The 24,098-nt window shown below is 44.0% G+C and overlaps 1 protein-coding gene across 3 annotated transcripts; it reads right to left on the minus strand.

Moving 5' to 3' along the window:
• Window positions 1-314: 314 nt before the first annotated feature.
• PHF11 (PHD finger protein 11) lies at window positions 315-22,759 on the minus strand. Of its 3 annotated transcripts, none has more exons than XM_042779012.1 (11): window positions 22,671-22,759; window positions 18,458-18,573; window positions 17,489-17,610; window positions 15,742-15,849; window positions 14,895-15,028; window positions 11,934-11,980; window positions 8,797-8,864; window positions 8,341-8,407; window positions 6,441-6,563; window positions 5,148-5,219; window positions 315-1,244 (listed from the first exon to the last, which is right to left on the minus strand). In XM_042779012.1, the coding sequence occupies exons 3-11, from the start codon at window positions 17,594-17,596 to the stop codon at window positions 1,105-1,107; spliced, it is 867 nt and encodes a 288-aa protein (XP_042634946.1). In that variant the 5' UTR covers window positions 17,597-17,610; window positions 18,458-18,573; window positions 22,671-22,759; the 3' UTR covers window positions 315-1,104. The 3 variants fall into 3 exon arrangements, with proteins under 3 accessions (XP_042634946.1, XP_042634944.1, XP_042634945.1); XM_042779010.1 differs by having other exon boundaries at window positions 17,489-17,624; XM_042779011.1 differs by lacking the exon at window positions 22,671-22,759 and adding an exon at window positions 22,349-22,554 and having other exon boundaries at window positions 17,489-17,624.
• Between the last annotated feature and the right edge of the window lie 1,339 nt (window positions 22,760-24,098).

Raw genomic sequence — 24,098 nt, forward strand, 5'->3', positions numbered from 1 at the left:
AGCTTGGGCAGTAAACTGGTGCTGTTTATAGCCCAGAAGGGCAGCAGACTGTGTAAGCAATTAAAATTACTACTATTTTGTTGAATCAAGGACACCTTATGGTTCAAGAGCTCATTTTGAAAGCTCAAGTGAGGAATCGCAAGTATTTATAGAGAGAGTACAGCTGTTGTAACAGGATGTGAAGCCAAGTGTTGTTTGCCAGTGCTCTGCTTGTCCTTCAGCTAAGGGCTGGGTGAAGCATGGCCTGACAGCATTCCCCCTTGGCCATGTCCTGTGCAGCAGCAGGGACAAAGGAGCACAATTTCACACACAGCTCCTTTAAAAAATGTTTTATTTTATTAACTTAGCCTGTTCTGGCTAAATAATGCTTTGCTGTATTCAAACAGTATTTTAAAGACAAAACACGTGAAAGTTTGAACCCTTTCTTAAAGGAGAAAGGAAGATATAGTCACTGCTTTGCTCTACCTGACATTGTACATGGTCTAAGTATAATGCCCAACCCTTTCTGGACTGCCTTCAAATGCTGCTTTACCACTGACATTACAGCAGGAGCAGTTTGCACCTTGACCCATCAATAAAGAATAATTTGGCAAGCTTCTGTTTATAATCCAGAAGGCTTTGAGTGCAAGTTCTGCTTATTTACCTTCCTGGGGAAAGCCAAAGCAGTAATCTGATCTTTCAAACATCACTGTCTAGACACAGTGAGGTAGCTACTGCCCAGCCAGGAGAGGTTCCCATAGTTAAAGTGACTTTAGCAAGTGTTCTGTGGAGCTGAACACTCCCTTGGCTTTGAGAAAAAAGTCATCACCGGAGCATTCTGTTTTGGTTTTTTTGCAAAGGCTGAATTTAGTTTATAACACTCATTTATATTCCATTGTGGAATATAAATAGAAATTCATAGTGGAACCAGGGGAGAACTTGAAGATTTGAAAACTTGAAGAACTTTAAATTATTGTAACAGTGAGGTATAAAAATGAGTTTAATATGCACCATTTTTGCACCCATTCAGCCCCCACCCTAGGGCTGGGGAAAGGGGCACTGACAAGACTGCTCTTGGGGTTTTTATCTTTAAAAAATCCTAACTATTGCACCATCACAGACGGGTTATTCAGACACTGTACTGGATGTACTGGCGCTGTTCTCTGGAGTAGGAAGGATGACTTGTTTTAAGTCCTGCAGCAGCTCAATCTTGTGATCCAGTCTTTTTCTGTTTTCCAGAAGTTTCTGGATCTTTTCTTCTGTTCCTATTATGAAAAAGGCGTAGAAAGCTTTTATTATTAGGAGATAAGAAGATTTTATTATTATACATAAGTATTAGTAATATAAAATAAGCTGCATATTCATCAGCTCTGCAGAGCTCCCGCTGTTTGGTTTAACCTACAATAAAACCTTTGCCTTTCTGCAGCAACATCTGTAACCCAGCACCCTGCACCATTGTTGCCTTCACAAAGAGTTGAACTCTGTGTCTGCTAAGAGCCTGGCTGGTTGTGTCAGAGAAAGCACAGAGCAGGGGTCCTATATCTGCCATCCATATGCTGAAATCTGAGCTAGTTTTGAGATTAAATTTAAAACATTTCAGCATAAGTAAAAATGACTACAGTAATTTCACGATTACGAGCCGCACGGATTATAAGCCGCACTTCCGGGGTGTCAGCAACGTTTTATTTTTCCTCCATATACAAGCTGCACCGGATTGTAAGCCGCACTTTTGGTCACAGCGAGGAGCTGCGTGCAACTTTCACAGAGTGGCCAATTGGTAACAGAATTGTAGGATCACGGGGTTTACTGGCTCGGGGCTGTGCGGGCTCAGCCTGGCCCCCCCCCTTCTCCACCGGCCCCGGCCCCGTTCCCCTGCGGCCGTCGGGGGCAGCCCTGGCCCTGCTCGCTCGGCTTGGCTCGGGGTTGCTGCGTGCTCGCATGTCCAGTTGGCAAATTTCAGAATTTTTTTTCACATATTAGCTGCTCTGGAATACAAGCCTCACTTCCGAGTACGGAGCAAAACTTTAATCAAAATGGTGCGACTTGTAATTGTGAAATTACTGTAGTTTAGTTACTAACCCCCTGTGTTAACTGGCATATGAGCTTTCACAGTTCTATTTCAGAGTCCCTTTGTGTGAGAACTCCTCCAACAATGACTTATTTTAAATCTTTAAAAATACCATCTCTAAATTATACTCCTAAAGCAAATTTTCAAGCCTAATGGATTTTAGCCAACAACAAAATTAAATCTAAAAACAGATGGCTTGGACAACTGCATGCACAGAGGTTGGTCTGTGAATAACAAACTACTTTCTCAGTGTGTGAGAATGTTGAGAGTTCAGATTCTAGTAAGAAAGAGAAGACATTTTGTACGTATTTTTCCTCTTTTGGGTGGGGAAGATGTTGAAGGATGTCCCTAAAGTTACAATGAGTAGAGTGGAGAAATTCTCTCCAGCTGTTTACCTTATGCCATGCAGAATAAGAGAGCCTTAACTGATTTGAAAAAAAACAAACAAAGGAAAGCACTGTGGCCTTTTTTGCCACCCTGCTGCTTCTTCCTCTGCAGTGAGAAAGCACAGAAGCCACAGCACCTGCCTGTAGGTAGATGTGGAAGGTAATGGACAGACACTTTTTCAGTATTACCCAAAGTGGGGCGTGGGTGTTGAAAACAGCAGTCAGAGCACTGTTGGGGCCTGCTGCCCATGGGAAATTCTGGTAGCATTCACTGAAGAGGGACATGGTGCCCCAGCCTGGCTCTGACTGAATAGAAGGAGATGTCCCTTCCCTTCTGCAGTCAGGTGCCACATACTTGAAGAAGCTGGACATGTACAAGTGGAATCAGGGAAAAAAAAAAAACCCTCTTAGAGAGTATCTGGATATGAATTAGTTATCAGATATTAACAAAGCAGCTCAGTTGGTTAGAGCATGGTGCTAATAATGCCACAGTTAAGGTTCAATCCCCAAACAGGCCACCTTCTTAAGAGCTGACTCAGTGATCCTTGCAGGTCCCTTCCAACTCAGAATACTCTGTGATCCTGCATTTGGGAGAGCTACAGATGGAACACACAGAGCCCAGTTTCCCTTCTGCCAAAAGGGTGTGGCAGAAATAGAAGTAGCCAGAGAAAGATGTCAGTGATGGGAATGACTGGCCTACAGAACTGCTTCCCCAGGAAGGCAGGAACCTCCCACCTCATAGAGGAAATTACCTGAAGGGAAAGAAAATGTAAAAGATGTAAAATCAGGAATGGCCTGGGACCATGACCAGGGACGTGGATCTGGACTGACTGCCCAAGTATTATGGGGCTCTCAGTGAAGGAACGGCACAATAGTGTTAAAATTAGGTATCATGGCCTTTGTCTCCACAACCTTTGTCTGAATTGCTGAATTTGCTGCTACAAACCTCCGGAAAACAAATGTTGTCAAGGAGCTCAAAAGCTCCTGGTCAGACTGCTGACCAGCACAGAGGAGAGGGAAGCTGATGGAGGCATCCTGCCCAAACAGGACACACAACAGAACTGAAAGCAAAACTAAAAGAAGTGGCTTCTCCTTGGAGGAGAGAAAAAGAACCTCCAGCCTAGAAATCTGAAATTACTGCTGAGGCAACAGCATATCCTGTGTGAAAAGTTTTACATGCAGTCGGGTTTGCAGTTAAGCTGCACACTGCAAAAGGAGTGTGGATCCCTAGGATCCCTGTATATAAAAGGGATTTTAAAAAGCCTTTTCAACAGTTACAGTTCCAAGCAGCCTTGCTGTGCTAGTACATAAGGCTTTAGAACAGGTTTTGCATGATGATTTAGGTGACAAAAGGATTGAAATTAAAGCATGGCAGAACCATCAAGCTTGAGTCACAGTATTTATACCAGTCCTGCTTTATGTAGTCCTTAGTACGTCACCACAGAGACTTGCTAGCTAGAGCTTATAAGAGATTATGACAACAGTAACAATAACCAAAAACAAAAGGAAAAAAAAGCAGCTGGTGATTTGCTCCCCTTTCTAGTTTCACTTGTAATTAACATGGTTTTCATTTCTTTCTCACTGCTTCATTTTAAGAGCTCCTCTTGGATCAGTTTTGGAACTAACCTCATTACTGACCTTGAAATTAAAAGGTCTCAGAAAAGAAGATTGTATGGTACAGGAAGAATTGAGCTGCTTGAGTTGTGGGGATTTGGAGAGGGAACAACTAGTACCCATGAGAATCACATGGTTGTGTGCAGGGAGGTGCCAATATCAAGAGATTTTCCTATAAGCTGAAAAGAGGATGAAGTAATTGATGCAGCAGTGAAAGAAACAAGTGTGATCCAAGGTTGTGTCACATGAGGAATTCCGAGCAGAGGTGTTTTAATGTCCTCAGACGAGGCACTGGTGGAACCTTGTGTCAGACACCTGCAACACTGGACACTCCAAGTGCTGGAAAAGGAATTTAAATGAAGAACAGGAGACTGAAGGGAAGAGTCTGGCTTTTTCAGTCAAGTGAAGGGGAAACAGCAAACATCACCTTCACATACCGAACCTCAACATTAGCTAATTAAAACCCTTTTCACCAGAATAAATTAAAGCAAGAGTTAGAATAACTGTTGGAGAGGGAAATGGGAAGCATGAGACTTGCCTGTCCGAAAAACAGCTTCAGCCTTGTTGCTTCAAACAGCTGAGAGTTCAAGCCCCAGAATTTCCTTTCACACTGGTGCTCCCAAGCAACTGTTCCCTGCCTTTGTATTTCACTCTGAGCATTCTCATCTTGTTTTTCAAAGCACAGTTGCCCCTCAGTTTAGGTGAGTTCTGCTGGCCTTTAGCTGCTGTGTTTCAGGGGAAAGCATTACACTGACCAGCACTTGTCAGCCAGCAGCAGAACTGTAACACTGCAAGTTGCTGAAGGGAGGCTGTGAAGAAGGAACCCAAATAAGCTGTAGGAGAGGGGAGTTCCCCTGGGGCAGAGACCCTTTAGCCTTTTAAAGCTTGGAACTGAGTCGCTCTCTCCTTCAGGTCAGCCAGCCAAATCTGATATACCGTATTTCTAAAGATTCAGCTAGCCATGGCTTTTATTCAACTGTTTATTTAACACAGAAAAAAGTTCCTTGGAATTTTCATTTTAAATGATTGTTCTGTCAAGATTCTCATTAGAATAATTTCAATGCCAAATCCCAGACCTCCTGCAGCTTTTCTGCACATACCTGAATAAACATTTGTCAGTATATTTTCAAACAGTCCACAGTCAAACAGTGCCATTACTGTCTCTTCATACTCTGGGGAAAGAGATAATTTGATATAATACTACTGAGTAAGGGTTTACAGAGCCCTACATTAGAAGTACAACAAAACAGTAATTACTTTTTTTCACCATACTGACTGGGGTTTTAAGACTTCTTCCTTCTCATATAATCTATATTGAGAAAGAAGGATCAATTCTTTCTTTTTAGTTTCATACAGAAAATTATTCCCTTTTTGGGTCTGCACCACATGAACAGTGCATTTAAAGAAGAGCAATATACTTAAGTCATATTTCACTTCAGTGTGCCAGGACTGTGTGATGGCAGAACTGACTGTACCAACTCCTCCTGACAGGTCACGTGTGGGACTGAGCTATCCCTGTTTGTTGCTAAGAAACATCCAAGAATTACACCTCTATGTCATACCTGAGGCTTCTGCTGAAGCAAAATACAAAACATTCGCAGAGTTCAACTGACCATTGACACACAAGCTGCTCATGAAGAAAGACTTACTAGGTGGAACATTTCACTTTCCATGCATGTACTTCAGTTACTTTGCATAAAATAACATTCTTTATGCAAAAGCATTACTCCTAACCTTGCAAAACTAGGAGGACAATTGCAGAGGAAGGTTCAAAATTTTCTTTAACTGCGTTGTGGACAAAGCAACATTAGACTGGAATTCTTTAAAAACAAAATACTTCATAGAAGGCGATAAACCCATAAAAACCCCAAAGAGACACTAACAGCTGACAGTACAGTTGTAATAAATCCAAAGCCTTAAAATGTACATACTTAGGGATTTTCATTCAGAAGAGAGGGCTGGTATTAACAGACAGCTGGTCCCTCTGTGAAACTGCAAGAGCAACATAGACTTATGACCCAAATAAAATTTGGTTCTCTTCAGGACCTCTCTGTTCTCCAGTTCCTGGGGGAAGAGGCTGGACTGAATGTTCCTATGCCAACATGTAAAAGGTGGCTTCAAAAATTCAAGTCAGAAGGTCTCACTAGAGATGCTGAGTTGGCAGGTCTTACATAATTTTGAGAAAGAAGTTTGTTCCTTGGAACTTTCATTGTAAGAGGTCATTCAAAAGGGAAGGTCATTCTCAACCTCCTGCACAGCTGCAGAAATAAGGACTGAGTTATTTAGCACCATGGTATCCTCAGGAAGGTGGCCCAGGGCCAAGTGCCTGGGATTCAGATCAGCACCTCTGCTCTGACAGCAGAGTCCCTGCCATGGATCCCCCTGAAACATACCTGTTTCTGAAGTGTTGTCATTCATCAGTTTTTCCTGAGCCAGGTGAAGTGTGTCCAGCATTTCTTCAAATATGTCATCCAGAAGCCCAGCTTGTTTGCACTTCCTAACAAATTCTATTCGAACTGTTAAAACACAAGAGCATTCTCATACAGAAATGATCTGTAAAGTGGGCTTTGCTCCCTCTCTTCAGAAACTGGAACTTTGGCCAAAGCCCTTCCACCACTAACAAATACTTTTGCAAATCTCTGGCTCCTCCAGCCATCCACACAGCCCTTTTCAGTGGGAAAAAAGGTAACCAGGCAAACGTAAGCACTGTGCTGGGTGCAAAATTCCCTAAGCTCTAGATTTGGCTTCGCTCATCAGAAGCCAAGAGCTCCACGACTCCAAATGTGCAATTCCTAAAGCTCGTGATACCCTCTAGTGATTTGTCTTGCTTGCATTTCCACCAGTCCTTAGGACCACACCAGAGATTGAGGCTAAAGCACAGAAAACAGTGAAACAAATGATTCAATATTAGATTTGGTAAAATTTGAGGTTACTTTTACTCCAAGTGATCCAGGCAAATAAACTTTTTTGTTGCAGCCCATTTTATATACCTACTTTGTCAGATTTGGATTGACAGAGAAATAAGCATTTTTTCTTTATCCCAGAGCAGCAGGTCAGTTACAAGTTTCAGTAAGATCAATGCAATGATCTTGTTCAAAAGAAAAGAGCCATTGGACGGCTCACAAAAGTCTGCCAGTCTCTATTAAAAACAATGTTACATTTTACTGGAGACATTTGTGAGAAAAGAAATGCCTTCTCAATTACATGAATGCTCCACGAGCATTTCAGGATTCTTTATGTTTCCTGTTCTTTACAGTGGTAGTGAAATTCAGCAAAAAACACTAGGCAGCCACTTGCTGCCATACCCATACATTAAGCATATCCATAGTGAGGTGAATAATAATCACTAGCACATTCCAAACTTCCAAGTGCCAGCAGAATCCCAACAAGCAACTGCAGCAGGAGCTTCAGGGTAATTGCAGCACCAAAGGATAGGTCCTGTGATCCATCTCACTGTGGTAACACCATATGCAAGCAGCAAAACACTGTATTGTGTTAAAACACCCTGTGTACACCTAGGCTTCCAAAGGTAAAATGTGCTGCCCCCTCCTCAGAGCATCTCCTCTGTTAAAGCCTTCTTTTAGATTTAACTGTACTGATACGGAGGAAGGGTGTCAGGCAGAGGCAGCCCTGTCTGCAGGAGATGGGGCTGAATGCAGTAGCCAGCCAGAGTGAATCACCAGCTCACATCACACAGGAAGTCTCAGTCAGCCACAAGCATTTGTTTGCTGCAGTTATTAGAACATTCTGCAAATCAGACTTCTGCTGCCATGCCAGAGCACAGAGAGCCGCTCATCTCAGGAGAATCAAAAAGATACATTTGCAGCACAGCATGTGCTACCAGCCATCACCAAGCTCTGCATTTCAATATAACAGACCACAGTACCTCCTAGTTGCTCCATAAAGTTGTTACCAAATGCCCAAAATATCAGAGTAAGGCTCCTTAACACTGAAGTTGTGTCAAAGAAGGCATCCTTTCTTCAGGTCCAAGGTCCTGCAGGGGATATCCCTAACCTTACATGGCCACTTTGATTCTATGGTTAAGAGTGTTGCTTATACACACTCCCTAGATACATATTACAATTTATCCATTATCATAAATTCCACACCAGGTTCCCAGAGACTTAGGCCTTTGTTCCATCTATCACTGCATTTTTGAGCCACGTATCTTCTTCTTATCTTCCCACTGTCCTTGCTGGAGGAGCAGCATTTGCAGGCTCTGTCTCTCTGCTAAAAGTTTCAGAAGCACAGTAAAAACTGAATTAACCCTTCTGGTATCAAAGAAAGTCTCACCTTTATGCCTGTTGTTTTTTCTTTTTAGTATTCGTAAATGGTTTTCTTCTGCTGTCTCTTTTGTACTCTGTAAGAAAATCAAAACAATGCACTTTTACATCATGCTGACATTTACTGCTGTTCTCATTATCATACTTCTGTCTTAGCAGAAAAATAAAAAGCAGTCCACATTTCTGTGAATACAGACAGCTTCTCTGCATGGCTAACAATATTCTTCTCCAGACATTCTATTTCGAAAACAGAAAAAATGCTTCAAAGTAAAAATGCTTTAAGAAAAGCCAAATCCTGGGACACCACCTTCCTTAACCATTGCCTTTGCAAATAACAGAGAAGTTAGCAAGAGCCTACTGGGAACTCCCAAGGCTGTTTCTGAACATTGTTAGAATACTTAGATAAGCAAGTCCTTTGCTATAGCAGGTGTGGGTCCCCTGTTTTAGTACTGAAATTAAGAATTACCATTTCCTCTGTGTTGGTGGGAGATGTCAATGTGCGTTTTCTTTTCTTATTAGAAGAAATTCCTGCATCTAGGAATCATAAACAACAAAATAACAAAAGTGACAACCTCAGACTGACCATTACACATCATTCAAATTCCTTCTTTTCCCGAAAAACTACAGAAGTGAGGCACTTCGTGTGGCAAGGCAAAAACATGTTTCAGCTTCCCCAAACATCTGACATTTCAGCAGAATTCACACTGTTTCCATTTAAGAAAATTGCAAGCACCAACCAACCATTAGGAAAAAGTGTAAATCATTATAGCATTAGGGTATCACTTATCCTTTTCAATTCAGTAGATTTTTAATTGTGGCAGAGTGAACATATTCCTCCTGGCAGCAGTACTACCTCTAGGTGGTAAAAAATGGTTTGGTTTCTTTTCCAAACAATTCTTACGTATGTTAATACACCTCAAAACTAAGACAACATAAAGAATTATTTAGGTGTCTCAAAGACATACAAATAGCATTCGGTTTTTCATCAACGTAAGGACCCTCCCAGAAAACTTCCAGAAGCCATTTTACTTGTCAGCTTATTACTTATGCTACAAAGTGTTTGTAGTGATGTGGTATGAGATCCCTGAAAAATTATCTCTGCTTTCACTGCGTCTTTTCCATCAGCATGCACCAGACTCTTGCCAACCTCCTAACGGGCAGCTTTTGGAAACAGCTATACAGTATCACAAGCTCTGGCATGGAAGACATGGCAGGAGCAGAGAAAGGCAGAGAAGAGTGCAAGCACCCACCAAAACCTGAGTGTTTTAAGTACAGTGGGGTTATATTTCCCCTTTCCTGTTTTATTCCAGAACCTCTGGGCAGCACTTAGTAAGGCCTTTCCTGTTAGAAATCACCCTGTCAATAGGAATGAGGAGCCACTGTTGTACTACTGTACAGGGAGATTGTGGAAACAAGTTTGGGCTTTGGGGACTGCTGCTGTACCTTTGCATTTTTCATGGCCTGAAAGGAAATTGGTCTCTCACTTCATCCAAAACAAACCTGTAAGGTCTAATTTGGGGCAGTATGGGAGCTACTGCTGTAGGTATAAAGTGTTCCAGCATGGAATCTTCCACACATGATAGGATTTTCTGAGCTCTCCTTGATAACTGCTGTAAGGATGCCTTATACAAGAGTGACACAGTCTGAAGAGCTGCTCAGCCGTTACTCTGTCCACATCCAACTTTTCCAGTTAAACAGAGGTTGGAGCCTGTTTCCAAATACAAGCTGCTCAGAGCTGCAAGGAGAGTCCTTGGCCCATAAGGCACCTTATCCCCTTCCAATCACACAGCAGAGCCCTGACATTCCAGCACAAGATTATTGTAGGAACCAAGAATAAGGGGCTCTTCCTTGACCCTATTTTCTCTGAAGTATGAAGCAAGAGACACTGGGCTTGGGGAACCAAGTGTCTTCTACTCAACTCTCCCATTTGTTCCCCACTTCCCACAGTACAGGAGGTGAGAGAAGCTCATTCAGGAGGCAAGGTAGACAGCAGTATCCATTTACCCCTCATAAAAAAATGGTCTCTAAATTAAGTGCCTCTGGAAAAACTCCTCGAGGAGAAGACTCTTTTCTCAGGGAACATTGTACATGCAGCATTTGAAAACACAAAACCCATCCAGTATCTAAAAGGGGCTACAGGAAAGCCAGAAAATTACTTTGTACCAAAGCATGTAGTGACAGGAGACAGCTTCAGACTGAAAGAGAGCAGGCTTAGGTCAGATATAAAGAAATTCTTTACTGTGAGGGTGGTGGTGCTCTAGAACGGTTTGTCCAGAGAAGTTATGGATGCCCTGTCTCTGGAAATGTTCAAGGCCAGGTGGGATGGGGCTTTGAGAATACGGTCTAGTGGAAGGTGTGCCTGCCCAAGGCAAGAAGGATGGAACTACATAATCTTGGAAAGTCCCTTCCAACTCAAATCATTCTGATTCAAGCTTGTAAGACTTAAGCCCTCCTTATGAACCAGTTGGTGTAGGGGAGCTGGACCTAACGCCTGAATATTATCTGGCACTGGAAAAAGCAACCCTGGGCCTGTCCAATACTTGCACAGGAGACCACCTGGGACCCTGGGCAGCTCCAACAGACACCGACAACCATTAGACCACAGAAATCAAAGTAATTTCGAAAAGGGAAGAAAGGTCATGATTCAGAACTATGGATAAGTCAAAAGCAAATCTACTAAGTAAACAAAGAAGATGCATTTGATTAGTGAACCACAGCAATATCAGGTATTAAACAGACTGTATGTCTGGCTAAGAAGCCCCAGCCCTCATGACTAAAAGCTTAAATAATAATTACCTAACCCATCCCTTAAGTGTCATCAGGGTAGAGCAAGACTGTCAAGAAGGTTAGCCAAAGTCTGCTAGACTTCAGTGGGAGCACACCAATGTCAGCACAGTTTAACTGAGTTCAAATTCAAAGTGCAGGGCAGCCTAGGACCCACTTCACCGTGAGCAAAGTTGTAAGCATTAGGCTAACAAGGTCCAGCTTTGGTTGAGATTCCCAAACACCCCTGAATCAGGAAGGGCCAGGACTGCCAAATGAAGCTGCATGTCTGTAGCACAGGAAGCAATCCTTAAGCAGGGGTTGTACAACCCTTTTGTTACACTTAAAAAGCTCTTTGGGATCCTTCAGAATGAAAGGCCCTATTTTAAAAACTACTGCAGTGAATACCAAAGATGCAAGTGTGAATGCCAGCACAAGCACAGATAAAATCCCAAGGTAACCTCTCCTGGAACAGCCCTCTCCTTGCTAATCTAGTGCAAACTTGTGTGCAGCTCTCCTGTCCCACATGGATTTTACAAGCTGCTTGGGCCTACTTGCCCAAAGAAGAGGAAGAATGATTCCATGAAGCATTGGGTCATTGTGGTTTAAGTCAGTTTTCAAGGAGATCCGTGGAGGACTCAATTTTAACTTTTTCTGCCTCAAAAAACCTTCTTGATTTTTCTGCATACATGTGGATCTCAACCAAATCACTCCTGCAAGATTAGAAATCCACCACTCAGTATGAAGGTGGTAATATTTATTTTGTTCATATAAATTACTGAGTGTAGGATGCAAACTTTTAAAACAAATGAAATCAATGAAGTCATTAAAGAAACTCACCATAGTGATTGGTCCTATTCCCTGGGTCATGTTTTGGGCAGAACACTCTAAAATTTAAGTTCAATTTCAAGAAAAAGAAAAGAAGTATTAATAAATATGCAAACAGAGTTGTGCTGATCAATTTTAACAGATACTTTCTGCTCTTTTCACTGAACATAAACTGAAAGACAGTCAAAAAACCAGGACTCAGCATTACCCACCTCAGAAACCACCTGCTTTAAAGTCCTGTGCATGCACTTGTACCTGTACTTGCAGAGCCTCAGTGGAGGCTGAGCACTGAAGCTCTGAATGCTCATTTCCGCCACAGGGCCTCTCTGGGTCTGCCCACTGTCCAGACCCTGAGCTGGACACATTTCATGTGTGTGGCAATCACCGTGTCAGAGACAATGAAATGAGATTAATGCTGCCAAGGTGAAATGCCACAGTCCTGACACTGCTCCATCACAGCTGCTGCAGCCCTGCCCCATCCAGGCCAGGAGCCTCCTCAGACACCGGTGCTCAGCAAGCCATTCCTCAGCCCTGCAGGACGCTGGCACCCCTACACACAGCACCAAGCACTCACCCACCTGGAGGTCTCTGTGCCCCTCCTCACACTGCCCTGTGCTTACAGCCCCCAAATCCTGAGTAAGTAAGGCAACCCTGTGTGAGACCCAGTAGCTTAAAGCTGCTCAGTCCATTTGTTACTTAAAGACTTCAGTAATATGTGCCATGGGAGTATTTTCAGTGGTTCTAGGAGAGCTATGTGAATTCCTTGGAAGAGGCAAAGTGCAAGAAATTTATCTGAAGATATTCCTTATCTTTTGTACACAATAATGTCCAGAGAACATGAACCAGCTTTTACAATATGCCTTTCTTACAGAAGGATCCCAAGTCACTTTTTAAGCAAAAATGCCTTGTTGGGCACATAGCTTAGTTTATCTTTGCCTTACAAATCTATTTGCCAAGACTGCTGCAATTTTTAAAGGGAAACTGCATCTTCTAGGACATTTGCTAATTGTAATTCCTTTAACAAAAAAAAACCACCGCCCTTAGAAATGCAGCCTGTTGCCTTGATGAAGAACTTCTTTTGCATGAAATGCATATTAAAGCACAAAAAATCAGATTTGGGTATGCCTAACAATGCAATCAGAAAGCTATATACTAGATACAACTTATTTACATCCCTGAATTTCTAATATTGCCCTTTTTCATTCTTCCCCTCCCTTTAGTTCTAGTCTTTCACAGTTAAAAGCAACCCATCCTTAGCACAAGAACATCTTATGAAGTACAGACAATATATTTTGCTACAGGCCACTTTATTTGGAAGCACTTCCCTACTATAATTTCTGCAAGACAGCAGTGCAAATTGCACTTATTTCTCCATCTCTACTCTTAACTGGCCGCTTCCACACCACCATATGCTTTCTATTTTTATTCTGCTTGATTTGTTTTGATGATCACTACTCATCACCACAATGAAGGCAACTCAGAATTTAAAACCACCAGCTCTGCCTCTCTCAAAGGAATTCTCTCTTTTTCAGTATGTTATATTTCACCATGAGAATGTGCAGGAGCTGTCAGTCCAGGTCAAATGCTTTTCAAGACTACTCTCCAATAATTTCAGCTAGTTACAATTTTTGTGCTTTATTTATGCCACTGCTAGTGCGCAAAAGTCTTTAGGTTCAAATCCTTGAAAGCTGTCCTATTGTCTTTCTCTATCCAGTCCTTTCCCAGCTCTTCAATAGAGGTTGCTATAGCATAGTTTCCTAGGCTATCAGTGTCACACAGTGACTTAAAACAAGGCATTTTTAAGGGTGCCTCTTCCAAACCTCCAAGGTCATCAGCTCCAAAAGGCCACCAAACCAAACTGTATATGCAAGCATTTCTTTACTGGTTTGTATCTGGACTGCTGTCAGTCCCACTTGTTTTTCAATATCTTGAATTCAGTTTTCTTGAGCCTGAGTTATCCTTTCTTAAGCTATAAGATGAAAGCCATTTATCCTGCAATCACAGAAAGTTCTCATCTTCCCAGTTATACTCTTGAAAGAGCTTTGCAGATTCACAAAGATTTTACAAGCATCAAGTAAACATCCCATCCTCCCTGCACAGCTGGGCTTGTAGCACAGATGCATTCATTTTAGACAGAGAATACTGTGAGCCAGCCAGGAGTGCGAGTGTCTTGACGCAAAAGGACCCATCTTCCACTGCTACCAAGGACTGCACAAGACCACCCCTTTGTGAAACAAGTAGTGATTAAATGATCCCCAAATTAATCTAACATGACCTGTGATCTCTCTAGCCTTGCACAGAAATTAGCATCAAGGGCTTTTATGCACCTCAGACTTTACTATAACTTCAGAATTTCAAAAGGTCCCTGAAGCCCCAATTTTTCAACCCCTTCATCTACATCCTCCAAACAATTTGTTCCATCTGTCAATGGTAATGCAGACAGCCCAAGGGCAGTGGACTAGCATGATCAGGACAGAAAATTCACTCAGAATCCATTCATTTGTGTTAATGCTAGCAACATACTTGAAATACAAGGCCTTTGGTGGGAATAAAAGTTCTTTGCTAGCATAGGGAGGGAAAACTACCTGAATTTGTTTAATGTGAGGAGGCCTAGAAGTGCTGTAACCTACTCTGTGCTCAGACCACGTTTACTGGAGCTTCTGAACTAGCAAAAGATTTAGAATCTGAGTGACACTAATAAAATCTCGGTTCTCTTCTAGCTAGAGAGTCAGTAAGCACTGACTTTCTCAGTTTTGGCCTTGTTAACTTTCAGTGATGTAAACAGATTCCCTCCCACTGCGGTGAAGTTTTCCCGTGAAATAAAAACATTTCTCCCACAGTTTGCACACAGAGCATCCAGCATCACTTTGGGAGAGGAAAGAACTTATTTCCTTCCCTAAGAGCCCTGTAAGCCCCACCCAATGGAGACCCCCAGACGCTGGCAGTGCCAGTCAGAGGACACTCGGTGAGTACCGGTAGACGCCGTTGACTTGGTCGATCTCCACGGCCGCGTCGTCGCACAGCGCGCAGAAGTAGTGGTAGCTCCTGCGACACGCGCGCTCCTCGCAGCCCACCGTGGCCCCCTTCTTCTGGCAGAAGCTGCACATCTGCAACAGGACGGGGTTCACCAAGTAAATGTCACAGGCAGCTACTGCAAATCCTGCCACACAGGGCAAATGCCATTCTCTGTGGGGAAGTCCAGTATTCCATTTCAGGTCACCTCTGTGTAATTCATCAGGCAAATTCACTCCTGCAAACTCCTATCCATGTCATTATTTCAGCCACCTCTTTACTATCTTACCTCTATTCCATACTGATAATTTTTTAAAATGATCCAAAGAGCCACATTGTTGTTCAGTGCACAACTTTCCCAAGTAATTTCAATATTAATTAGTGTTAATATTTGTATTTGTTTTCTAGTTTAACTTCATAATAAAAAGAGTTCCAACTAGGACATAGGGGAAAAGGGCAACTGAAGACAAAGGCAATTAAAAAAACCCCTCACTTAAATAATCTTATTTCTGCTAAACTCAGAAGGTGCTCCCCTTTACAATTGTGGATTACATTCTTTTGATTCAGGCACTGGCTTAGCTCTTAGTTCAAAGTCTCAGGAAACTTCAAGTAAGGACATAAAACCAGAAAAAACCCCACCTGCAGTTTAATACAAAATGAACTAAACTTCACCAAACCAAACGTTTACTAATCTTACTGGATCAGAAGGACCAGCTACTTTAATGCTTTTTTTAAAGCAAAGAAGAGGTCAGACAACCTTCAAAACTATGATATAGGACTAACTGCAGATTCAGAAACATTTCCTTACCAGCCGCTTTCCTCTCTTGAGCTCTTTTACTACTGATTTCACATCAAACCTTATTCCCAGATTTTCTGGGTTATAATCTTCAGTTTCCACGAATCCTGAGGAAAATAACTAAAGACAAAAGAGACAATTTTAAGAAATAAGAATGACTCAGTCACTAGTGCAGACAAGAGACAAGGAATACATCTTTTCTTCTTGCACTTGCCCTACCTAAGGAGGCTGATTTTTCTCTGTGTTAACAAGAGGTTTCACCTACACTGAACAAGGAGTTGTGCTTAAACATTTCTGCAGTCAAAAGTTTCTCCTTTCACATAAGGGATTTCACATAACCTGAAGGTAAACTAAGAAAATATAATAAGGTAAGAAAGTTAACTTATTAAAAATACAAACAAAGAAAATCTGAAATTCCAGGGTGCCCAGAGTAAGGATGAGAAAATCTTCAGGCAACAGACCTCCACACCTTGCACATACTATTATGTGTTCAGTTGTTGAGACCTACAGCTGGATGCAACATCTCTGTAATAAGATTTCCATACAGCCCAATGCTGACAACAGTTGACTGCAGGAAAAAAATCAGAAACATCATATATATCCTGGGAGAAACCCATTAAAAATGCACACATGCACACTCAGGCCATTTTAATTCCCACAGAACTGCTGAGCCATGACAGTAAGTGAGGAAGGGGAAGTTCTTGGCAATCGTTTCCTAAGCATTATATGTAGCTAATTCCAAACAAAAGGGAGTAGCCATTTCATCAGCTAGCAGGCACAGTCTGTGCACTCAGAAGGTGATAGCTGACTGCAAAAAAACCCAAAAAAGTGCAAACAAGCCTAAGGCAGAGAAATGAGTAAAGCTGCTGGGAGGAGAAAGAAAAGAAAAAACAGAGAAAGTTTTAACATTGGAGAAACATTAAAGCCATAATAAAACCTGTTTCAAACAAAACATTCAAGTGCTGTAAAACAATGCTGTTGTGAAACATTCTGATAAAAAAATAACCAACCAAAAAAGATATCAGAAAAATAAAGACGTAGGTGTAGCAATTGTGATTATAAGAAGGCTGGGACAGTGACAGCCAGAAAGCTGCTCTAGCAGGAATCTCCTGTGCTAAACAGTCCTCAGCTATATTCTCCCTCTGCTGAAGGGAGAATACAGCAGCTGTAATTCATTCTGCACACTAAGAACCAGTTCCACCAGCATTCCAGAATAAAGGGGAGGCAAGAAGAGTAGAAGGATCACAACACACTTACAGCCTCACAGATATTTTTATATAATCTACTTCTGATATTTTTATTACTTCTTTTAAATAAAGCATAGACTGGAAAGTTTTTTAAACATCAAGTGATATGGATATTTTCCTGCAAAGGCTTAAGTACATAACTTTCTGTGGTCTGAGAATCCTCATCCAAAAGGATGAGTCCAAATAGAGCCTCAAGAAGAACTGTTTGCTGCTAGATCATATATGATCTTCGTGGAACCACTGAACCTGGAACCACTGATCAGCAACAGACACACATGAAAATACCACAGATCAACAGCTCCAGCTGTGCAGACACATCCTCTCCTGCTCCAAAATCCTGGCCAAGCCCTGTTGCTTTTCACAACTTTTCAACCTAACACAAGCTTGCTGGTTTGAGTAACCGGCCTTTCAATCCAGACATCGTTGCAAAATCAAAAACAGATAAGCAGTAGAAACTTCCCTCTTATCCCTTCTCCACTTCTCCTCAGCACTGACCAGCTAAAGGCACTCACCAGACAATCCTGATGGGCTGCAATATCGCTCTCTGTGGCAATATACATCACAGAGCAGGCCTCCCCTTCTGCACAAAATGCACATGTTCTTCTCACCATCCTCGCCATTATCCAGAAAGCACCTAGAGCAGGCAAACTGGGACAAAACACAAAGCAATTGACAATTTCCATAGGCCAAGCAGGACAGAGGAAAGCAGAGTCCACCAACACTTGCCTTCTATCTGCTCCTTCACCCACATCCCCTGACCCTTGGTGCTTTGCTCCTTCAGTAACACCTACCAGTAGAACAGACAAAGCCTGCACTTGGCACAGCAGCAGGATGGGAAGCAGATCCCAGGAGCTCCAGCAATTAGAGAAGGAGAAAGAGTGGTTTATCTCCTCATGGAAAGTCACTAACAAATAAGGGGTAATAAAAGTTTTCAAGCTTGCTTGGCAATATCTGCTCCAAAAACAGATTAAAGAGACGCTTGGCAAGTCATGCCCTAAGGTGTGAAACTCCTTTTATATGGAGGAGGGCAATCACCATAATGTTTTCTTAACCTACTGCTGCCACATGTAGTCTGAGACTCAACAAAGGACAGAAAAACATCTGCCCCCAAGCTTCACCAGTGCCTTGCAGGAGTTCATAGAAAACAAGGAAGAAACGCTAATTTCTTACTGTAAGGATGTAGCAAAGTAGTGTGGAGAGGTCTGCAAGTAAATTGGGGCAAAAGAAAAAATAATAAATGAGAGATTCAAATATTTTCTCTCAACAAGGTGAAACACTAACAGGAGTGACAGTATTTTCCCTGAGCCCTGGGAATTACCACACAGTTTTCTTCACGCAGTCTTTCTCCAGCAAGTACAAAATTCTGAGGCCAGCTACTTACTTCACAAAAGCAACCTAAGTGTTTCTGGACAAGCCTTTACACATATCCCCCACCAGCAAGTTAGAGCACTACCCCACAACATTTGTAGGAGAAATTTTACTTTGTGTTTTTTTGTGCAAGTCCACCACAGAAATCTTCAACAACTTCCTGCTCCTACAAGGTGTGATACTCCAAACTATCCTCTGCTGGAGACGTCACCTCTGACAGCATAAACTCCTGTATGACAAGGGGGAAGAAAAATCTGTATTAACTTTCAAGATATAGGAAGCTCTGAAGTTAAATTATTCAAATGAGAGGTAGTACAGTACAAAGCAGGCAGGAAATCTCATAGTCCAACAAATCCTGCAACCTTCTTCTGGATTTCAAAAGACAAACTGTTTTTGTTAGTTTCCATTTCCCTTGTATAAAACAGACTGGGCAGCCCCAAGTGAAAACACCACCAGAGTAGAAGAGGATTTTTTGTTTTCTCCCCTCCAGCTCACACTACTGACAATTTACTTATATACACTTATAAAAGTGACTTAAGTCACTTTGCACACAGCTGGAGTTTTTTTCCCCTCTGTCCTATGTCTTGTAAGCAAGGCAGAATAGAAACCGATTTCCAATATCCATCTACACACTGACCATCATAGCAGTTCCTGAACCTCAAGAATAAATAAATACAATAGAAACAAACAGAAACACAAAGACATATTAGAACTAGAATAGAAAAGAAAGAAATTCACAAGAACAAACTAGAGTTTGAAAGGCCTAGGATACAGGAAAAGCTCTCTGCAGCAAACCAATATCTGGCATCGATGTAGACACATAGGCCCTGCTCAGGCCCAGTCAGAGGATCCAGCTCTAGGAATTTTTTAAGGAAGGGACTAAAGGCTGGTGTTCTTTTTCTTACAGGCTCTGGAGAAATCCTCATGTTGAGCAACAGAAGACACTTGGTCAAGGTCAGCCTTGGGACTACTCCAGCACCTTTTTAGGAATCCTGAAGCAGTGGAAGTACAGCTCTTGGCCATTCCTCTGAGCAGAAGCAGCCAGCCTGCACCTACTGCCCTGTTCAACTCCGTATCCTGCCCCCTGTGGTGGGTTGGCCCTGGCTGGATGCAAGGCACTCCCCCAAGCCACTCTATCATTCCCCTCCACAACTGGATGGCGAGAGAAAATACAAGAAAGAGATCATACGTTAAGGACAGGAAGAGATCCCTCACCAAATACCATCACAGGCAAAGCAGACTCAGCTTGGGGATAATAAACTGAATTTATTACTAACAAAATCAGAGCGGGATCATGAGAGGTAAAATAAATTTTGAAACTACTTTGCCCTCACCCCTCCGTTCTTTTCAAATGCTACCTCTTTCCCCCAGGAGGCACAGGGTGATGGGGAAAAGCGGTTCTGGTCAGTCCATCACTCATTGTTCCTGCCACACTCAAGGAGTGTGCTCCGTTCTGGGGTCCCTCCCACTGGAGGCAGTCCTCCACAAACTTCTCTGTGAGTCCATCCTGTAACAACAGTTCACCATGCACTGCTCCAACACAGGTCACTCTCCCATGGGGTGCAGTGCTTCATGCACAGCCTGCTGCGATGTGGATTCTCCCAAGGGTCACAAGTCCTACCAGGAAATCTGCTCCAGTGTGAGCTCCCTCTCCATGGGTCTGCAGGTCCCTGCCAGGACCCTGTCCCAGCATGGGCCTCCCATGGGGTCAGAGCCCCCTCTCAGGCATCCACCTCCTCCACAGGCTGTGGGTGGATCTCTGCATCCCCATGGACCTCCATGGGCTGCCTCACCATGGGCTGCACCAGGGGCTGCAGGGGAATCTCAGCTCTGGCACCTGGAGCACCTCCTGCCCCTCCTTCTCCACTGACCTTGGTGACTGTAGAGTTGCTCCTCTCACATATTCCCACTCCACTCCTCTCTGCCCATAATTATATCTGCCCGATAACTTCTGTTTTTTTCCTTCTTAAATGTGTTACCACAGAGGCGTTACTATCATTCCTGCTGGGCTCAGCCTTGGCCAGCAGAGAGTCAGTCCGGGAGCCGGCTGGCATTGGCTCTGCTGGACATGGGGGAAGCTTCTGGCAGCCTCTCACTGAAGCCACCCCTGTAGCTCTTTCACCACTCAAACCTGGCCAGGCAAACCCAACACACCCCCACAGGAGCCTGTACTCTTCCAGGAAGAGAATACCGAGTTAAACGAGGAAATGGAGCTGGTTGGCCACTCCTAAGTAAGAAGGGGGAGGCTAAGGGCTGGTGTCCAGTTACATTTCATCTGAACAATGCCTTGCTTTTGCAAGGCTTAAGCCTGCCACTCACGGATTCCAGCTGACACCCTTGGATCTGTCTAAAAAGTCAAGAAATCCTTGCCCTTTGCTCCACTCTTCAGGTAACACTCAGGACAGCATTGCTCTATTACTATTTCTCCTGCTGTATCTTTTTTAAGTGGATGAATCTGAAACTATCTAGCTCCTCTTTGTACAGAAGAGGTTTGCAGTTTTTTTTCCCTCTGTCACTCTCTATCCCTTCTCTACTCTGGCTACACTCAAAAAGGACCAAACCACCTCCAAAAGGATGGGCTACCATTTACACTACAAAGTCACAACATCACTCTGTATTTTCCTTCTTTCCTTAATAATTCTCACTATTCCAATCACATTTTAGCCTGCTTCTGAGCCCGGAGCTGACACTTCCGGATAACTATTGTTGGAAGCACTGCTGGGGAGGAACAACAGTGGGAGCTGTGTGGCCTTGTTCTTTTCCTTGCTTACCAGGAAATGTTTTGCACCAATTGCACCTCCAGGGTATTCCGTGCAATGTATCCACAAACAACTGAAGGTACAGAAGTACCCTGATTTGTACTAACTGGAGGGTGAGAATTCAACACAGAAATCATAGGAACAGATCCAGGGGCTTGTCCTCCTGGCCCCTCCAGAAGGGATACCTTTCAGTGAGAGTCACACACCTGTCACAGAATTAATTAGGTTGGGAAAGACCTCTGAGATCATCAAGTCCAACCCAACACCACCCTGTGAACTAGACCAGTATTACAGAGTACCACAGATCCCCAGATCTCCTTCTTAAGTGTCACCAGATTAAGTAGGGAGGGTATCAGCCTTATGGTTGTTTCTCTGCCACATCCATCATCTTCCACTTATCAATGCTGGATTTTCACCTGCTGTTTTACAGTCAATCCCTTGCTGCCCCAAAGTCCTTCTGCAACCCTTTGCTTCCACTGTCACCAGCACAGGGAATGCAGGGGGCCTAGCTCAGCACTAAGATTTGGGGGCCCTGCTGCTGCCCTTCACTCATGACAGAACAAATGACGCTGCAAAACAGAAGGCAGAGCAGCAGCCGAGAGAACAGTCACACCTGGCCACTTCTCCTGTAGCTGTACCATTTCCTAGTAGCAGGGCTGCTGGTTTCAGTTCTTCATCTTTTCCCAACAGTGACTAAAGGGAAGGAAGCAGGAAAGGAAACAGAAAGTAAAAAGGGAGGAGAACAGCGCTGGCAAGAGCGCAGGGCTTGTGCCACTTTCAAACTCCACAATCCTGCTGAAATATTACCAGTTTGTCTAAGTATTTGCTCTCCAGACGCAGTTCTGAAAGCATCCTTGTATGTTAATATCCATCTTTTGCAGGAGGAGGCTGAGGCACAGAATCTCTGAGTATATCCATAGGGGAGTGAGGAAAAGAACCCAAGTCCCCTGACCTCCAGCACGCTATTGAAACCCACTGCCCCAGCTCCTGCTCTGCCCTCCTCTTCCCTCTAGCGCAGTGCAGGATTGGCTCTGTGGAAGCAGGAAGGAAGAAATCACACACCTGTCAGCCCAGGCTCAAGTGCCCCTCGTTTGTGCTCTGTGAGGGAAGAAGCACGGCAGGAGATGCCTAGAGAGCTAAACACGACCGACATTAACTTCCCCATTCTCCCCATATCATTACAGAACAGACACACCCAGATTTCACAAGGAACAAGACAAGAAACAAAGCTGTCCTTCTGATCACCTTTCACCTGTGAGCATCTCGTTCCAAGCCCCAGACATGGGCAGGGCACTTTCGGCTACCCCGGGCTGCTTAGAGCTCCATCCAACCTGGCTTTGAACAGCGCCAGAAATCAGATACCCGCAGCCTTCCAGGGGCGCCTCGCCACTCTCACTTCGGAAGAAGTAAGGAATTTCTTCCCGAAGCCTCCTCCGCGCCCCGGGGCCGCCTCACGGCCCCCCCGCCCCTCTGCTCAGCACGAGCCCCGGCAGGGTCCATTCCCTGACCCTGCGGGGAGAGCGGGACCCCGCGCTCCCCCTCCCCGCCTGCCCATGGTGGCACTTACCGCCCGCTCGCGGCGCGGCCCGGCCCGCGCGAGCCGTCACTCCCGTCACCCCCTCCCCCGCCCTCAACTCTCCCGCCCGGAAAGGAGCGGGCCCGGCCGGGGCGCCGAGCGTGCGCAGTGACGCCAGCCGCTGCTCCGCCCCGCGCACCCGCGCGGCGCTGATTGGCTGCGGCCCTCGCGTGCCTGGCGGGAAAGCGCGGCGCTGCGGCGCCCGCCGCGTGATAAGGGAGGGGGTTCGGGCGTGCCGGGGTCACGGCCGGGTACTCGGCTCGATACCCGTGCCAGGCGCTGTCCCGGGCCGCCGTCGGGCAGCCATTTCCGGAGGGCCTCCACCATGGGAAAGGCAATATCCTGCCTCCTAGCATCCCTCCCTATAGCCCCGTGTTCACTTTGCACGGAATTATAGAACTACTGTCCAATCTTAACCTCCCCCCGTGGATTTCCTGTTACTTTTTGCCAGGGAAACGACACCGACCTCGCCCTGGCTGCGCCTTCGTTTCAGGGCAGGGTCACGCGAGCCTCCTTTTCTCCAGGCTAAACACGCCCAGCTCCCTCAGCAGCTCCGCACGGCAGTTGTGCTTTCCCCAGCTCTGCTGTCCTTCTCTGGGCACGTGCCAGCACCTCCACGTCCTTCCTGATTTTAGGGACCCAAAAACTGAACACGGGATTTGAGGTATGCCCTCACCAGGGTCAAGAACAGGAATACAGTCACGGCTGGTCCTGCTGGCACTATTGCTGATACAGGTGTTAAAATCTGCTATGTAACAGTTGGCTTTTGCTATTATGTATTTGCTTTTGAAAATTATTACAAATGCAACCACTTCTGTAGATACAGTGCAAATTGAAATTACTTTTGTGGACAGTGTAACTAAAATTATGCATGAAGCAAGGTTATCACAAGATAGAAGTGCTTGAAAAAGATGTATCACAAATTACGACTGCTCTTGCAAAATGTATACTCAAGATAGCACAGACAGAGAACAAAATACCATAAAAGGACTACTGTGAGAAACGAACCCCATTTTTCAAAATTTTTAAAAGTTTAATAAGGGATAAAAAGGACAAATCAATAACAGCGCTGGGTGTTTGGCTGTGGCCAGAGGCACCCCAGCTAACCACAGCAACTCTTTTTATATATTTGACCAATGCAATAGAAAAAGTATATATTCATTAAGATTATACTTACTCAAACATTTCTTCGAACTTGTTTACGTGTTCAGGGAATTCTTAAGTTTGGTTTGACTCCTGACCCACCTTTTTAGAGCATGTGCAGTAATCATGGATGCAGTTTTGACGGTCGTATGCCACTTCCTCACAATGGCCCCCTGTTCTGTGGCTTCAGCAGGTGACACTTATTGATAATCAAAGGGTTATTTCACAACAATAGCTACTTCAACAAAAGTTAATATTATAATGCACAACACATAG

Source organism: Catharus ustulatus, chromosome 2 (assembly GCF_009819885.2).
Source record: "Catharus ustulatus isolate bCatUst1 chromosome 2, bCatUst1.pri.v2, whole genome shotgun sequence".
NCBI lineage: Eukaryota > Metazoa > Chordata > Aves > Passeriformes > Turdidae > Catharus > Catharus ustulatus.

What these genes read in the sequence shown, in the direction of transcription:
- PHF11 (XM_042779012.1), bottom strand. Translation starts at nt 17,596, where the DNA reads ATGGCGAGGATGGTGAGAAGAACATGTGCATTTTGTGCAGAAGGGGAG. An exon ending in TCAAGAGAGGAAAGCGGCTG is followed by an intron (nt 15,029 to 15,741) that starts GTAAGGAAATGT and finishes GTCCTGTTGCAG; the next exon opens with ATGTGCAGCTTCTGCCAGAA. An exon ending in CCACCAACACAGAGGAAATG is followed by an intron (nt 8,408 to 8,796) that starts GTAATTCTTAAT and finishes ATTTTCTTACAG; the next exon opens with AGTACAAAAGAGACAGCAGA.